The sequence below is a fragment of the Paramisgurnus dabryanus genome, chromosome 4 (assembly GCF_030506205.2).
Source record: "Paramisgurnus dabryanus chromosome 4, PD_genome_1.1, whole genome shotgun sequence".
Taxonomy (NCBI): Eukaryota; Metazoa; Chordata; class Actinopteri; order Cypriniformes; family Cobitidae; genus Paramisgurnus; species Paramisgurnus dabryanus.
Genome location: NC_133340.1, coordinates 40,155,998 through 40,175,384, shown reverse-complemented (window position 1 = coordinate 40,175,384; position 19,387 = coordinate 40,155,998). Strand labels below are relative to the sequence as shown.

Below are 19,387 nucleotides of genomic sequence, written 5' to 3'. Positions count from 1 at the left end.
TTTGGGGCAGCTGCAATCTGTGTAAAAAGTGTGTAAAAGTGAAAAATAAAAAGTTGAAAACATTTCCATATGGGTTTAATCTTCATAAAACAAAAGATAACATGTTAGTTTTATCCCCCTGAAACATTAAACTGTCCAAAGCTGGAAAAACTATTTAAAAATTAGGGTTTTACTGTTAATAGTTGAAGGGTCAGCAATAAAGACCTAAAAAGAGAATGAGATAAATGGTTGTCACAAATGTAAAACATTAATCCAATTTGAATTATTCTTTTTTGTTCTCGGGCCAAAATGTCCTCTTTTAATGTAGTCTGTTCACTGTAAATGTGGTAAACCATAATAGGACCACCTGACAGTTCTGGAGAGGGAGAGAGAGAGAAAGAAAGAAAGAAAGAAAGACAGAAAGAATGAATGAAAGAAAGAAAGAAACAAGAGAGTGAGGTACAGTAATTAATTAACTGTTTTCATGACTGGAGCCATTAAAAGCATTTCATTATAATGGCTGGAGGCAGACAGCGGCTCAAGAAGTGAGAAATTAATCTAAGTTCGGCTGGGGATAAAGTGCTGATGGGACATCTCAAGCTCAGGTCTTTTAACTAAAGGTGAGGAGAAAGTATTCCGGTTAAACAAATTAATGAGGCTGAGAATCTTCTTCTCATCCTTCCACGGACCAATTATTATTACTCTGCATCATACAGTAAATCTCTGTCCTTGATTTGACTGGACAATTGGCATTCAAATAGTGATGATATTTTCCACTGGCACTAGTTTACTGTAGTTTATCTTACTTTAGATTTGCTCAGAACTACAGTAACTTTGTTAGCGGAAACTGGACAAAATAACCATATTGCAACTAATGTAAGTTACTAAATATTAACTTTTTGTGTTATAGATCTACTGTACTGTATACTGTAAAATCAACATGAGCATGCAGCCGTATGCAAGAGTGCTGTTGTGCCGAATAACTATTATTACTTTTTCAAATCATACTTAAAAACCTTTTCTATTCTACAACTGCTTGGTTGTTTCAGGCTATGGTTTGGTAAAATATGGACATTGTAAATTTAATTTAACCCAACGTTCGGTTTTTGTCGATTTTTTTAAGCAACCTATAGGCTGAAACAAAACTATAATTTATGATTTTCTATTTTGCATTCAAGTTAATATTAGTTAACTTTTAATATTAGTTCAAGTTAATTATAGACAGAATTTCTGCTATAAATTAAATTGTAAATAAATATCAATAACCTTTAGTGTCTATCACGAACGAAACGACGATAAACTGAATAAAGCTTTTTTTAAGTGTAAGAATAATGAATGAAGACATGAATTAAAAAGCGCTCACGGAGCAACCACGGGTGAATGAAAGCGCAAAAACTGCACTGCTGATCACGACCACAGGGTGGCAGCAAACACAACGCTGCCGTGAATCTCGTGCACACAGGAGCTTTGAAGTTGCCCGTCGATGACATGCAACAGCATCGTGATGGGCACGCACATAGCCATAAATGTGCAGACCCCGACACACGAAAGCTTCAACGAGAGCGCGGACGAACAATGTCCAGGGCGCACAACTTATCCAGTCCTGACGGAGAGATGAGAGTCCATCGGCGAGACGCGCGCCATCTGAACTACACGAGCGGCATGCGCGCTTATTTTGTTGATTGAGAAAAGTTTCATGAAGAGATACCATGTTTATGAATGGGAGTTCTTTGAACAGTTCTGCACCGGACCCTAGCGAGCAAACGCTTCATCGGCCGCCCTGGGTCACCACTACTCTCGGATGTTTCCTCATATTCACTATAGTAGTGGATATTTTAGGAAACCTGCTGGTGATTTTCTCCGTCTACAGAAACAAGAAACTTCGGAACGCAGGTAAGTCGCGCGCGCGAGCGGGTACAGGTGCGTTTCCGTTCCGCACCTGTGTCGCGTTTATTTGCATTTGCTGCACAAAGGTTGATGTTTTAGCGATACACCAAACAACATCACAGAGAGACAGCAAAGATGAGGAGACCGCGCATCCGTGACGTGATTCCATCTCATGAAGTTGTGCGTTGGGTTCGCGGTTCTTTAGTCGCCTCGACGGTTTATAACGCATAACGCATACATTCAAGATTTTGTTTCTTTGCCGTATTTGATTTCACATGCAAACTGTTTAAACTCCAGATGTGTCCTTGTTTTTACGCAGGACGTTTTTACGCAAGGTAGGCTACATTAAAATAATCCAACGTAAATACCAGCACTGAAGTTTAGGAAATAAAAAGTCAGTGTGTTTGTTGGTGACAGCTACTACATGAACATTATTTTACATCAGCAAAATATTACGAGATAGATGTTTACTGTCAGCCCAGCCTTACTAGCTGTACACCTCTTATTTGCAATAATCCGTGACATAATTGTAATGTCAGTTGTTGGAGCATTACGTTAGCAAGGTCTAAATATATAGATTAAATACATTGAATTTTCATATTACAAAGTTTTATTGCGTTTGTATTTATATGAGTTTTGCTTTAAGTCAATAATTTTGGTAGTTTACTTACACATCTGTGTAACTGTCACTCACCAGATGTGACTGGACCGAGGGGCTGCTTAAGCTTTATTAGAAAAAAATGAACACATTCGTTGTATTTGATTGACGTGCGTGCCCGTTATATGGAAGTTTATTTTGGCATTCATCCAACTTCAGAAGGGCCATGGGACTGTATCTCATCTCATGTCAATCACGCAGTGGAAAAATAATACGGACATGCGGAGGGTATACCTTTCGCGTCATTTTTTGACGAACTGGGGACTTCAATACTATTAAGTCCGTTGCATTCTCTTTCCTATTTTCTTACCATTTTCGCCTATTTTCTTACCATTTTCGCGTCGGTTTAGGGTTAGATTTACATAATGACATCCCTACCCAAACCTATCCCTAACCCCAACGTCAGGTGACAACTGTTTAATTTCGCGTACCTAATAGTATTGAAGTCCCCAGTTCGTCAAAAAATGACGCGAAAGGTATACCCTCCGCGTAAACTGTTGACGCATGGTCAAGTGTCGTCAAATATTGACGCCATGGGATGAGGATGTGTTGCAGCATAACGGTCAATAAATAATGGAAAACCTGATTCACATAGGAGTCTTAAGAAAAACAACGGAGTCGACTTAATTAAACTTTGACCTACATTGTGGAAATTGACATTTATCCCAGGCGCTCATAAGCATGTGAATAAATAATCATTTTTGCGCGTGAGCATCTAGGTTTGCCTGCTCGCGTGCATTCAAGTGCTTATGCGCTAACCGCGGATCACAACTTTCACCATGATTCCATTTATTAGTAGGCCTATTTTAATCCTTCATTTCATTATTCATCTCATTTTTAAAACACCCTCTTATGTAGGAGAGCGCTTGAGGGATTTTAAACATTAAAGTGATGGATGGATTGATTTGTCAGGCTGTATTGTTCCACAAAAAAAACCTTTAACATCCACAATACCTTTTTTAGTCCAATACATCTTTTTTTTACATTTGTCAAATACCTATATTTTTATTGTTTTGCTGACTAAAAAGCATGTTTACAAATAGACCCAATATAGTCCGGCTATGAGAACCCCACTTCTACCCTAAATAACCTTGAACTTGGTTACATACCTGTTTTGCCAAAATAACGTGGAGAAGTACTTTATTCCATCATGTAAGCAAAATCAACAGGTGTTCAAGGTGTTTGCTTTCATATCTTTTACATGTTCTAAACGTATACGCCTCATCTATTGTTGGGCTATGGTTAGACTTCTATTAGACTCTCTGAAAGCCCAACTTTTGTCTTGTCTTAGCCAAAATTGGATGGGTTTGCGCTTGGAAGTTTTACCTTAAAGGAATATTCCATTTTCTTAATAGAAAAATACGGATAATTTACTCACCACCATGTCATCCAAAATGTTGATGTCTTTCTTTGTTCAGTCGAGAAGAAATTATGTTTTTTGAGGAAAACATTGCAGGATTTTTCTCATTTTAATGGACTTTAATAGAGCCCAACATTTAATACTTAACTCAAGACTTAACAGTTTTTTTCAACTGAGTTTCAAAGGACTATAAACAATCCCATACGAGGCATAAGGGTCTTATCTAGCAAAACGATTGTCATTTTTGACAAGAAAAATAAAAAATATGCACTGTTAAACCACAACTTCTTGTCTAGGTCCTTTCCTGCGTGACCTAACGTAAATGCATAGTGACGTTGAGAGGTCACGTGTTACATATATGAAACGCACATTTGCGGACCATTGTAAACAATAAACTGACACAAAGACATTAATTAGTATCATTCGACATACAACAACGTCTGAACGGTCCTCTTTCTTAACACTTGTAAACACTGGGGCGTAGTTTCGCGTTCGTCCTCTGTGACCTCTTGACATCATGACGTATTGCGTGGGGTCACGCTTGGCGCATCATGACCGGATCTAGACGAGAAGTTGTGCTTTAAAAGTGCATATTTTTTATTTTTCTTGTCAAAAATTCTAGATAAGACCCTTATGCCTCGTTTGGGATCGTTTATAGTCCTTTGAAACTCCGTTGTAAAAAACTGTTAAGTGCAGAGTTAAGTATTAAATGTTGGGCTCTATTAAAGTCCATTAAAATGAGAAAAATCCTGCAATGTTTTCCTCAAAAAACATAATTTCTTCTCGACTGAACAAAGGAAGACATCAATATTTTGGATGACATGGTGGTGAGTAAATTATCTGAATTTTTTTAAAGAAAATGGACTATTCCTTTAATATTGGAGTCACACATGGGTTTACACAGCAGCTCAAAAATAACATTTTACCACTGGCCTTTCTGCACTTGCTGAGATTGCTTCACATCAATGGAATGCATGGTAACACCATGAGGAACACTCACACATGATAAAAAAATCACCTTAGAGACAAGCCTCCAATCACAAAGTCCCTCCTTCGAATTCCCAATAATCACAGCAGCAGTAACCGCAACTGCCGGACATACTGTATGGCTGTCCTCCAGCACCAGATGAATAGGTTTATACTGTTGGGAGTGAAGTGGCACTATCTGTGATTTCAGGTTTCGGTTATCTGGGCTGTCTCTCACTTGAGTCATTGTACGTGTAGCTGACAACCAGAGTCTTGTTTTTGGGTCAGAAGAGGAAGTCTGCGGTGTGCGGTCACAGAGAGCTCTTACTGTATGCAACCCACAGGCTAAAGCACATGGCTCAAGTTTGTTTTTACAATTGATGCCCTATCCACAAACACACTTTTACTGTGGCAGAGTAATAGAAATTGCGGAGTGAAAACATTGGTTTGTTTTAATCGAATGTCAATACTTATGTATTGCTGTTCTTGTGTGTTGCTATAATTGCTTCTATTGTTTACCTCATTTGTAAGTCGCTTTGGACAAAAGTGTCTGCTAAATGACTAAATGTAATGTAAATGCAATACATTTGAAACATTTTCACAGTGCTGTTTCAAAAATAGCAATAAAATGATTGATTTACGCTTTTAAAAAACTATACAGTATCGTTAAAGAGACTCCCTTTCTCTTTTTGATAAAAGGATGATACTGCTTTTTTATGATTAAAAGAGCATACTGTAGATGTACTGTATTAGCTTGGGTTGTTGACAGTGTCGTCCTACTGGTATTCATACTATTAAACTTGGCATAATTTGTTTGTCACATATTTTAGCTGTTTGTCTTGGACGACTCATATCCTGTTTATCTTTTCTTTGCTGGTGTACAGCTTGGATATTTGTATAAACAGCATTTAGATTACTGTCACTGACTCTATTGTAGATGTTTAATACTGTTGAATGTTGCACTTGTGTGTGTGAGTGGCTGCTTTGTGTGTTAATTGTGGAAGGGGTTTGCTGGCTCTCATAACATTAGTGTATAAGCGTTGTTTAAATGAGTTCAAGTATTGGGCATTTTAGTGTAGTTTATTAGGTACAACATGCTGCTAGCAATGTTAAGGTCATGGGTTTGATTCCAGAGTACTGATATACCTTAAATGTTCTCTAAGTCCCTTCAAACACATCAATCAAATGTATAAATGCAAATTTAACGCTGTCTGGAATACTTTATTCTGATATTTTTAAATATCCACCGAACTGTATATGTGCCCATTCTTGACAAAAGCAATAGCTATGTTTACATGCAAATATAAATACGTTTTAATTGTATTGATGGCTCACTCGGATTGAAAAGCCTTCATGTAAACACTATAGTCAATACGATTGAGGTCGATCGGATGCAAATTTTTACCGTATTGAAAGTAGTGGTGTAGTCCGAAATGTGATCCGATCTTTGGGAGAATGCATGCAAACCCGTGAATCATATTTTCTCAATCGGATGCAAAAATACCTTTAGACGAATTGTGCATTCGTTCACGTCTTATATTTTCCTCTTACTTACTTATCACATGATTCTTGTCACAGAAACACACATTATGCGATGGCAAGACAATGGCAACACGCATTATTAAGGTAGTTGAGTCCCTCGCTGTACATTTTGCAGTTCATGTGTCCTTTCATAACATTACATAAAGCAATAAAATAGCGTTGTGCCTTTAAAAAAAAAATCATTGCCTATATCTGAAAACAACTTAAGAACAACTTTCTCCAACACAACTTTACATTTATCCAAAGGCAAAGTGTGATCTCAACAAGAGATGCTGTGTTCAGCGTAGCGTTGCCAAGTCCTCTGCTTTTTTGGACTTCAGATTTGGGCAACTTTTAAACTGTTAAAGTTAATTTTTGTCTGCAGGTTAAAGATGAAAGGATTTTGTTGATAAGTTATTGATATTTGGGCTGTGGACAGTCATTGGAATGCTTTGGCTAGTTTTGAATGTCCATTGGGAAAGTTTTGATATGCAAATTTGGCAACACTGGCTGTGCGCTTGTGCAGACGTTTGGTTCGGATTATGTACGAACGTAGATTATAGAATGTATGTAGATGTAAACAAACATTTTAAACAAATTGCAATGTTTAGGGTGCATGTAAACTGCAATCGGAATAAATTCAGTCAGATTGACAAAATGTTGTGCATTTATACTAAACATAGCTATTGTGAGTTTAAATGGTCTCTACAGCTACTGTCTTGTAAACATGTCCTTGGTTGGAGGGCAATGTTAATTTTAATGTAGAAGTAAAAAAAATATATTTGAGAAAGACATAAAAGTATCAGTTAAACGTTTTGTTCACCTTCAGAAAAAAGGATGAGCACAGTCGCATTAGATGGATGTACTGTAAGCACTAAAGTTTACACACTGACAGGGCTTGCAATGACAAAGTGACCACAAGGTGTCAATTTTAATAGGATTTGGCAATTTCTGCAGGCATGAGTGACAGTGACTGTTGGAAAAAAGTTGAACTTTATGCAAAGTACATCTCAGCTTAATTGTGTCCTGTGACTCAAAATAACTTTGAAACAACTTTCTGATAAACTGACCACAAGTGGCCTTCAATTGAGGAACGGAGACAAAACTGATGATGCATTTTTATCTCTTTTTTTTAAGTTAAAATGAAAGGCAATGTGTATAAACATTTGTTAAATTATTCCTCGCAACATTTTAAAGCCATGATATACATGTACATCACACAAAGATATAACAAAAACATTTTTGATAACTAAACCTAAAAAATAACAAGTGTGATCCTGCCTGGAAATTCCCGGCTAAGTTCATTGATATTATTTAATTTTGAGATTTAGCGCGCCAAAGTAGTTATGACAAAAAAGACAAATGACATATAATTTGTTATTGTTACTGTAAATAAAAAACCTAAGCTTTATATACAATTCTGTTAATGTAATTTATAAAAAAAGAAAAATCTGATTTTCAGCCCACCAATAACAATGTCAGGTAGCAACCCACAGTAACATCTCCAGTAAGTATCAGTGGACATGTAAATGTTTCGCCCTTTAAAAATTGAAGTTAGAAACTTCAGAAAGTGCCCTGACACCATCAAACTATTTTTGTTTACCACAGTAATATTGCAGTGGGAAATCTACCAGAAAGGCTCCAAAAATACAGAATCTCCATTACAAAGCTGTTTTCTTTACTGACAGGTAAAAATATTACATTACATTTATTTACTTAGCAGACACTTTTATGCAAAGCGCCTTACTGTAAGTTACAAATGAGAGTGCTTTCAACATTTTGTCAATGAACTAACAATAGGTGTAGTCTACGATATATAGGGAGGGCACTCGATCCGTCAATGTACTCTTCCTTTTTGTTTTGAATGTTTGTATGTAACACTAGTAATGAGCAGAGGTCATTAGATTTTTAGCAAGCGTGTGATGTGCCCTTCTGTTATTTCACATCCTGCTGCGTTTTTGTGTCTGTGTTTGTACACACAGATGCATCTGTGAGTCCCTTCAGAGCTCAGGTGGTCTGTTTTACACATGCAGTACAGTATGTGTACACACACATATGGATCAAAGAAGCATAAATTAAGATGCTTAAAAAGTACACTGTCAAAAATAAAGATAAAAAAGCTGTCACTGGGGTTATACCATTTCAAAAGAAGTACACCTTTGTACAGTAAATATATGGTGCATATTAGTACCGGGGAAAAAAACTAATGCAGGGTTAGTTGTAACACGGACTGTTTACTTTGTTGCACGAGGTTGAGCGTTTTATTTTTCTGGTATTTTTTTCATGCTGGCAAATTATTGGAAATGTATAATGTTTTTCCAGAGAGTTATTGATGAAAGAGTGTTTCTGTGGCATGTAAGTAAGTTTTTTCATCATATGTTTTTTTTCGGTTTCTAAGTTGGGTTTGTAAGATACCAAATCTAATGCTATGTCATATTAATCAGTTTAGTCAGTTGACTAAAACATAGCATCATTTTGAAATATGTCTGCAGCTCTTAGCAAAATTTTTGGTGGGCTTGAAAATATTTTGACCCAGCGGGGTTAATTGTAACGCTGTGTTACAACTAACCCCTCAGCACTTACGATATGAAAACAGCTAACGTTAGCGTATTTCTTGCCGTTGTTTTAAATAGGCTACACACAAATGATTGCTGGCTACAAACAAAATAAATGTGCCTGTCTTATCAAAAATCGAGTGTCACATTTATTTTTGTTCATATCTTAATATTGATTGAATAAGGTCACGTCAAAGATTCAAATCATAATGAAATGAATGGGTAAAATCAGACTTTGATGCTCATTATCTCAGAATTTGATTTTTGAAACTGTAGTATGGTTATTACAGACTGGGTCACATATAAAAAAAAAATTCATAATTTTTCTCACATATTTAGACATTTGTATCCATTTATAGTTGAACCATTGTTAGAAAAGGACTGGATGAATAAATACAGTGTGGATACCTGTCTATTATAGACAGATATATAAACAATATCCACTTCAACAATATAGACAAAATAGTATTGAAATATTTGCCTGCAAACTTAATTTTTAGCACATGTTACAACTAACCCCCTGTCTGTTACAATTAACCCCAACTATGGGATAAGTTGTAACGTTTGCACTTCTGGCACGTTTGGTGTATTTGTCCAAGAATGGTAAGTACTAGAAACAAATTTCAAATGGTCATATGTAGCAGAGATGTGTGTAAAAATATAATAAAGCAAACTCAAATATTTTTTGAATGATTGAGCCAAAACCAAAAAGCGTTAGGTTGTGCTTTCTCTCCCCTACTTCAAAGATACATATTGGTACCTCAAAGGTACCGTCCCAGTGACAGCATCTATACTTCTATTTTTTGTTCTAGAACTATCTATAATACAGTTGATTTGCAGTTGATCTTTTGCTGCGTTCCAGGCAACATGTAACCCGTAAATCACGACTTCAAAACCACGACTCACGACTCTGAACTGGGAGTACATCGATCTAGTACGAGTTCACGGGTGGGAAGTCACGGGTTTGACTGCCGTTCCAGTGCACTTTCACAGGTAGAAGGTTGTAAAAACACGGGTTACAGGCTGCCTGGAACGCATAGAGTCGTGAGTCGTGGTTTTGAAGTCGTAACTCACAGGCTCAAAAACCTACCTGGAACGCAGCATTAATCTGATACTGAGTTTAGGGTCCTTCGGGACACTTATGCATATCCACCTTTTGCAAGCCAAATTTTACCTGTTTTTTCACCACAGGGGGACTTTAATATATACAGTATTAAGCACAGGAAATGATACATAATTTATTTAAAGCCTTTGGCTATATATAACCTTATGCTAAAACTATATAATGATATCTGAACCTCTGTATTATGGTGTAAATTAATAAGTAATTAATAATGCGTTAATGTGTTAAGTCAATAACAATGCAAACCTGAAAATAGGAGGTCATAAATCATAAATTAGTGCACTGACTAAAATGTACATTGTTGTCATAAAACAAAGGAAACATTTTAGATTATATAAAATAAATCTCAATATTTTAATTATATAAATGCAGTAAAACACTTAAAGGAATAGTTTAAAATGTAAAAATCAAAATTTGCTCAGTTTAATCATTCCTTTTGCCTTCCCAGATGCATTTGACTTCCTTTCTTCTGGTGAACACAAATAATCAAATGTTAACTCTTTCCCCCGCCAGCGTTTTTAAAAAAAGTTGCCAGTCAGCGCCAGCATTTTTCATGATTTTCACAAAAGTTTAATGCCTTCCAGAAAATGTTTTTCTTTAAATATATAAACAAACAATATATCAAATGAAAGAACAGACCCTCTGCTTTAAAAAAAAAAAAAAATTCATCCTACCTTCATTAGTTCATTACTTTTTATCACCTCTCAAATATGGGTAGGTTTCTTCAAAAACACCAAATTTTTAGCAAAAAAATTAGATTATTTCCTTTTTTTTTGAAAGACTTTTGATAGAGATCAGATGCAGAGTGATCTTTAAAACATACAAGAAGTTCTTTCTCTTTCATGTGAGGCGCTACTTCCGGGTTGTATAAGTTGCGGAAAGCCGGAAATTCTCGTCATTGGCAGGGAAGAGTTAACTCTTAATTGACAAGTTATCTCATCAATAGCGGCGAAAGAGTTGATGGGTTTCATATTTTGATCTTATTTTAACAGTCAGTGATAATACTTTGAGCTTGCAAAACTTTCATCTGGCTTTCTACTAAAGTCGTTCAGATTATTTTTATGATGAATGTATGAGCTCTAACATTTTGGGTCCCATATAAGAAACTAAAAGGATGGCATTTTAATATAAATTAATTCCTCTGTGTTCAACTAAAGAAAGGAATTCATATATATCTTGGATGGCATGAGGGTAAGTAAATTATGAAATATTATTAATTTTTCATATTTCAGTGAACTATTCCTTTAAGACAACATTAGTATTCATGTATAGGATCTCTGACCTATATTCCAGTTGCCGGGTCCATGTTGTTAAGATCAACATGATTATCTCTCCTAATGTGCTCTTGGTAATACGTCAGTTATGGTTTTACTCCCGCTTTGAACAGCGGCTTGATGCGATTAGGTTTTTGTACTTGGCAAGGCCCGAACTTACAGTATGAATGAAGTGCATGTCTGTGGCATAATATGATTAGTGCTAATGGGGCAGTGTGTGAATTTTTGAACGAGTACATGCATCCTAATGGTTGGGGGTGTGCAGTAGTAGACTTTTGTCTTTGTGCATACATTTGTGTACAGTATACAGCTGAATCAGGAAAATAATATGTGTGCGTACAGCGGCCAGAATGTGAGAGACAGTGACCCGTAAAGCAGTCAACATGACAGGCGGTGAAATCACTCATGCTTGCAGTGGGCATCACTGGATGTGATGTTCTTTAAAAGCACAAACACGTAACACATTGCCGAGTGTGTTCTCAAAGACACTGCTCTGACATGCACGCTTGTTTACTTGTCCTCAGGACCCCTCGCAGTCTTTTGGCTTGCATTTGTTCTTCCACGAGCGCCTGTTTGCCTCTCTCTCTCTCTCTCTGTTTTTACCTTTTTGTGACCCCCCCCTCTCCATTTCTGTCGCAGCTCAAGCATATTTTAGTTGGGGTTTCGCTCATTCTTTGTGACATCTTTGTCTTTGTGCATCACTCAGTCTGTGCCCCCCTGCTGCTGTTGAAAGTTAATGTGTTCGCATGTGCACGCACACGGATGCACCTGTAGAGGAGTTCTGCCAATTGCATTTGCCATCAACACGATCTTCCCCACAAGCTGTTTTAGTTAGGAAGAGTTTAGTTTAGGTCATATTCAAACTAATGAATAATTTGCACACACTCACTCTCCCTCTCTGTCAACCCCAGCACAACACTACAGATCAAAAGATAACTCATTTTTTTGTCTGAGTCGTGGCCGTGTGGTTGGTGCTACAGACATTTAGGACTTTGGGTGACCCAAGCCCCAGTTTACGGTCCTTTTTTGATTCTACTGCCCTCTTTCCTCCATTGTCACTTCCTGTCTTTTTCTACTGTCCCCTCAAAAATTAAAGCAAAAGAGCTAAAAAATAATATACCTTAAATAAACCTTACTTTAAAAAATGTTTCTTTAAAAAAATCTCAGAAAAATGTACAAGAAGGTAAAAACGTTTTTCAAGTACACTTTTGTATCTAAAAGGTTCATATTGGTACCTCAATGGTATCTTAACCAAAATGCCAAAATGCTACACTGTCCCAGTGACCACTTTTGTACTTTATTTTGGAGAGACAACAATGTACTAAAACAGAAAAGTTTTTTATTTGCATTTGTCGAATACAATCCCTCTTCACAAAAAGCCACAAATACTAAAAAGGCTGTATTATGCATGCCAGGCCAGTAGTTGGCGATGTCACACAATGTCTGAAAGCGTATAAAGGCATGGGCAAAATGTCACTGTTTTCACAAATCTGTATTCCATTCAGCCAAAAATAGCAAAAACAACATTTCGGTGTTTGGGCAAATAACCAAAAACATTTCACCAAACAATAATGTTTTTGTTGATGCAATTAACAGTCCCTCCAGAAAAACGTGATTATGCGATTGCATGATTCAATGCATAATCAGCCAAAGTCTGCATATGTATGCGGGTGCCGCATATTTTCAAATATGCCACACTTTCGCAGCATAAATTGCAGATTTCCGTGCACAAAATATGCGGGGCCTGCATGATTTCATAATCCCCAAATTTTTGTAGCAAAAATCACATATTTAGCAGAAAGTTACAAATGTTGCATTTACTTCACACAAGCGCAGTAATGTCCCCTGTTGCCATGGGAACGTTATGGAGTGACGTGATTATGTGACGTGAACATCATTGCAAAAGCTGCAAACAGTTTTTGCAAGTTCCCGCAGTTTTTGCAAGTTTGCGCAATTTTTGCAAGTTCCCGCAATTTCATCGCATAAAATTGCATAAATATCCCACATATTCCATCGCATTTTTTAAGAAAACGTGCCGCAAGATTAAGGATTTTTGCCCGCAACAATCACAAAAAAACTGTGCGTTACTCTGGAAGGACTGGGTTAAATGAAGTCTTAAACATAAGTTCGGGTGGAGCCTAAACATTTAGTCCTGTCAATCACTTTTGAGTGTATATAAGCATGTTAGTCTCCAAGCATTCCCAGTGACGATTTCTGTGGCATTCCTCATGCTCCCCAATCCCCTCCTTTGTTGCTCTTTCCCTATTTCTGTACAGCCCTACTACGAGGGGGTTGGTTAAACTTGGGGTAAGCATTACTTATTATTACTTATCAAGACTGAATGCTCAAGCAAACTAGTGAAATATCAACCAGCATAGCGTGAGACACGTGCACGCTTTGTAAATGCAGCAAACATGTCAGCAGTCTGAAAGCATTTAAAGCGTCTGAGAAAGATACTATATTCCGACATGAGATAGGTGCTATATTCGGCCGAATAGTTTTGGCTGCCGAAGATTATGAGCATCCCTAGTTTACACAGAGACATGATTTTCATAGACTTGCACTTTTGGAACAAATATGGAACCTATTTTAAAAAGTTTGTGTTTTCAGGTCCCCATGCCACCGTTGTGTAAATGAATGACCAAAATGCATAACATTTTTTCAGTTTTTAGTTGAAAATGGTGTTTTGCAAACGACCGGTATTATTTAATTCCTGTAAAGTCTTAAAGGTCTCTTGGCATAGATGAATAAAGAGAGTTCTGTACATGGTAATCACATATTGTAAGCCTCAAACACTATTGTTTCCTCCTTCTTATGTAAACCTTGTGCATCCAAGACCGCTGGAAAACAGGTCAACTGTTGCTGTTCTCAAAGAGGGAGCTCAGTCTCAAGATTGCCTATTCTCCTAGGTAACTTTTAACAGTTTTTAGTATTTTAGAGTGCTTGTGGATTTTTTGTCCATAAGTCAGAGAGAATGGCTCACAAGGTTAGCCAATGGGTGGGAGATCAAGCTTGATTATGAGGAACCAAACACAATAAACATGCTCTGTGTCTGCACGTTTGAGTCTGTTTTTGGCTCTGTGATCCCAACCTGTAAACAGACTCAGTGTTGAGGAACTGCTCATTAGTTATTTTTCCAGCCATTTATTCATCTCTCCAGGATTTTGCACAGAAGGAACATGGCGTTCGGGACGCATGTCAAGTTTTGCATCTAAAACTGTATTCTCTGTAGTGAATGAGGAATGAAAATAGAAGCATAAGAAACAAAGTACCTGTATTTTTCTATAATGGAAAGTTGTTGGGATATTCAAGTTGGGTGCTCCTGTTAAGTTGTTTCTGTCATTTCAGCAGTATGTATGTGTGTATAAGTGTAAAGGCAAACTTGTTTCTTCACAAGCTGTAAAATGTCTGTTCATTATCTGTGAATGTGAAATTGTAGATGTTGTTCTCATCTTTATTCATGCTTTTACTCTTTTTATTCCATTAGTACTAGCTTGCTTTATTTTTGGCTTTTTATGGTTTCTGTATAGGTCACATTACTAAAGACCTTACCAAACACTGCACAACACTAAGAGATTCTTAAAGGAATATTCCATTTTCTTAAAGGAAAAATCCAGATAATTTACTCACCACCATGTCATCCAAAATGTTGATTTCTTTCTTTGTTCAGTCGAGAAGAAATTATGTTTGTTGAGGAAAACATTGCAGGATTTTTCTCATTTTAATGGACTTTAATAGAGCCCAACATTTAATACTTAACTCAACACTTAAGTTGAGTTTCAAAGGACTATAAACGATCCCAAACAAGGCATAAGGGTCTTATCTAGCGAAACGATTGTCATTTTTGACAAGAAAAATAAAAAAATATGCTCTTTTAAACCACAACTTTTCGCCTAGGTCCGGTCCAGCGTGACCTAACGTAAATGCGTAGTGACGTAGGTATCAGTTGACATACAACAACATAGGAACGGTCCTCTTTCTCCACACTTGTAAACACTGGGGCGGAGTTTCGCGTTCGTCCTCTGTGACCTCTTGACGTCATGACGTATTGCGTGGGGTCACGCTGGCGCATCACGACCGAATCTAGACCAGAAGTTGTGGTTTAAAAGTGCATATTTTTATTTTTCTTGTCAAAAATGACAATCGTTTCATTAGATAAGACCCTTATGCCTCATTTGGGATCGTTTATAGTCCTTTGAAACTCCGTTGAAAAAACTGTTATGGACTATTTCTTTAAGAGAAAGGATTATTTTCTTCCATTTGACCCAGATTTCCCTCATCACCTTTAGTTATTACCTGTTTATCTTAATTTTCATCATAATGGTGGATTGTGACATAATTTCCTATTCATCCTCAAAACAAACAAAGACATACAGCTGTTTGCCCTAGGGGGATACTTCTGGGTTTTATAAGTTGCGGAAGAGCGACAATGACGAGTATTTCTGGCAATCCACCTAGTAGCGGTACTACGGATTACCGGAAATACTCGTCATTGGCGCTTTCTCTTAACTCTTTCCCCGCCATTGACGAGATATCTCGTCAATTAAAGGTGCTCTAAGCGAATTGATGCGTTTTAGACCATAAAACATTTTTTGTTACATACCGGAAACATCTCCTCACTATCTGCTTGCTGCCTGTCCGCTGATCAAACTGTAAAAAAACGCGATCTCTGTAGACAGCCCAGGCTTCACAAACGGCAATATCAACAAGTGGCCAAACCTAGCATCACAAAACAAAACAAAGTATTCCAGCCAATAAACGACAAAAAGGATTTGGGGGTGGGGGTTGGGCGCGTTCATGAAAGCACGGAAGGGAGGGGGAGGGGGAGGAGTTAGCTACGCTCCGTCTGTTTGAAAACAGTTTCAAACGTCAACAATAACTAACGTCTTGCAGATTCGCTTAGAGAGCCTTTAAGAGAAAACGCTTCCCCGCCAATGACGAGAGTTTCCGTCTTTCCGCAATACCGCTATTATCCACCCTTCTGCAACTTTTTAAACCCGGAAGTATTGCCCTATGGCAAGCAGCTGCATGTCCGTGTCTGTTTTAAAGATAGCTCTGAATGGGATCTCTATGAAAAGTCCGTCACAAAAATGGAATCATCTCTGCTTTTTGCTCAAAATGTGGTGTTTTTGCAGAAACCTACCCATATTCAAAAGCTGATTGCAAAAGAACCACTGAAGGTAGGATGAAACGTTTTTTTTTGTTTGAAAGCAGAGGGTCTGTTCTTTCATTTGGTTTATTGTATGTTTATATATTTAAAGAAGAACATTTTCTGGAAGGCATTAAACTTTGATGAAAATCATGAAAAACACTGGCGCTGGCTGACAACTTTTTTAAAAAACGCTGGCGGTGAAAGAGTTAATTGACGAGTCAATGGCGGGTAAAGTGTTAAATGCAGTTTTCAATTAATTGCTTACTCTCTACTTTTTGTCTCTCGCTCCTTTTTGTATCTTGCTCCTGTTTCTTCTTTTGGGATTTTGAAGTACTTACAACCTGGTTATAAATCACTAGTGCAAAATGTGAATACTTGTAAAAATTTTTCTGGTCTTAAGATTTTGTTCAGGAATGTATATGTCTCTCATGGTAGTGCTAATGAAGATGCCTAATGGTTTTGTTAGGATAGAGCTGATCTGGAAACAGTAGTAATCTCTGGGTAAAGCGTTTTTCGTACGGTCTGGTGAAGGATGTGTTTGTGTTGTGTCTCAGTGGAAGATCTTTATCCTGACTGTACACAGAGTGGGAGAGAGACATTGAGGATGAATGATGTCTGGTGGGGAGAGAGAGACAGATTTGGACAGTCAGATGATGAATGAATGGAGGGAGGGAGGATGATAGAAAGATAATGAGAGAGAGCACTAGTAATGAATTGCAGACAAATGTGGTATCATTATATTAATACAAGCTTTTCTATTCTCAAAATTGTTCTTTTCTCTATATTGCAGATTTGCCTTTTATCTCATTTCTAAATCAGAAAATTGTTGATGTTTGTGACTTTTTTTGCTTGTCTGTCACTGTCAGTGCTTGTCCAGATCTAGGCACATGTAAAAGAGGCCGAGATAAGCAGATGCGAGGGAAAAACGTATGAGCGAGAGGGATTAAGAGTGAGAGAGAGTGAGGGAAACTGTGATATTTCTTAAAATGAATCATGTGGTGACATATCTGAAGAAACGTAGGGACTTTAGTATAATAAAACATATCACTGTCAAGCTTCTGGGAATTTTTAAAATATTAAAGCATAAATTACTGTCGTTTATTCCAATGTGTCTGTCTGTCTATTTGTTGGTTGGTCTGTCTGTTTATTATTTCCTTTTTTCTGTCTATGCATTGCGTTCTCTTTCACTCTTTGTGTTGCTCCATCTGTCTGTCTCTCTTACTCTCTTGCTATCTTAAGCCCTATAAGGGGTAGATGAAGTAATGTCATTTTACCACAGAACGTCTGTAATATTGATGGTCAATTCGCATGGGATTAGAAATCTCAGCAAAACATTCAGAAGTGGGAGGGGTAACTAGATTACGCAGTGCGTCACTTCCCTTGCACATTACCTTGCTTCCTGATATCACATGTGCAAACACGCAACATGACGAAAACGGAAAAAAATTCAAAATCGGATCAATAGGGAAATCCCAGCTATGTTTACATGGACAATTCTAACCAGTTTAAATGTTTAATCGGAATAAAAAAGCTCCATGTAAACACCTCAATCGGAATAAAAAGAGGCAAACCGATTAAAAATTTAATCTGTTTGAGAGGATAAGTTTATACCTTTTGTAATCGGCTCAAAACGACATGTAAACACTTGATTGGGTTGATAACTGAAACTAGGACCCTCTGCGCATGTGCGTCTTCTCCTTCTTGTCTTTTTTAATGGCGGTTGGCAAACCCACTTAAAGGTGCCTTTCCGCCACCTTCTGGACTGGAGTGCGGAGCATGTGCAATGACTTAAGGGGGTCGCACACCGGACGTGTCTCGAGTCTCGTATAGGACAACTCAGAGGTATCGTACACCGGAAGTGCACATTAAATAGCGCAAGCTTAGTCAGATAGCGTCTACTTCAAAATGCTAAATATACGTTAGCAGCCAATGTTAATTGCTAGCGATTTTGGACAAATATGATGTTATTTAATGTTAAACTATGTGAGTGGCGCTCTGTGGTGCGACAGGGATTTGAACAGTGTCCTGAGTCACAGCGGACAGGCGCCACCTGCGTACACTCATAGAAAACAGGTTCTGTTTTTTTAGACTGGCACGGCGCTGAGCCTCAATTCAATGAACAGCACTAATAAAGCCCTATTCGTATAGACCATTAAATAAAAAAGTTGGTTTAGGGTGTAGTTACTCTTTAACTCTTTCCCCGCCATTGACGAGATATCTCGTCAATTAAGAGAAAACGCTTCCCCGCCAATGACGAGATTTTCCGTCTTTCCGCAATACCGCTATTATCCACCAGGTGCAACTTTTTAACACCGGAAGTATTGCCCTATGGCAAGCTGCTGCATGTCCGTGTCTGTTTTAAAGATCGCTCTGAATATGATCTCTATGAAAAATCCGTCATAAAATTGGAATTATCTCTGCTTTTTGCTCAAAATATGGTGTTTTTGCAAAAACCTACCCATATTCAAAAGCTGATTGCAAAAGAACCACTAAAGGTAGGATGAAACGGTTTTTTTTGTTTGAAAGCAGAGGGTCTGTTCTTTCATTTGGTATATTGTATGTTCAGGGCCTGAAGTTAACTTTTTTGACCACCAGCCACTGTGGCAGGTGGATTTAGAAATCCACCTGCCACAGAGACTTTTTACCAGCCATTTTTTTTTTTGCCCGAATAGTGAATTATAACACTGTCTTTATTGTATGAATTAAATATAATTTTTTTTCAGAGCTACAAAAGTGAATTTCTCTTTGTCTTAGGTTGTTTGATTAACATTAATGACACAGACTTAAGTAGGTTAATTGAGGTTACTGTCTCTTTAAGACCAGCACAGACTGGTTTTTGACTCTCTATACATACACTTAAGACATAAAGAAATGTTTTATTAGAAAATGAATACTGTTGAGATCATTTTGTT

General features: G+C 37.4%; 1 protein-coding gene across 1 annotated transcript in view; it reads left to right on the top strand.

Moving 5' to 3' along the window:
* Positions 1–1,483: 1,483 nt before the first annotated feature.
* The window catches only part of mtnr1aa (melatonin receptor 1A a), a 46,053-nt gene continuing 28,149 nt past the window's right edge, over positions 1,484–19,387 (top strand). Inside the window, exon 1 of the mRNA XM_065254558.1 lies at positions 1,484–1,872. Coding sequence (XP_065110630.1) covers positions 1,689–1,872 — 184 coding nt within the window. The 5' untranslated portion in view covers positions 1,484–1,688. The remainder of the gene's footprint in view (positions 1,873–19,387) is intronic.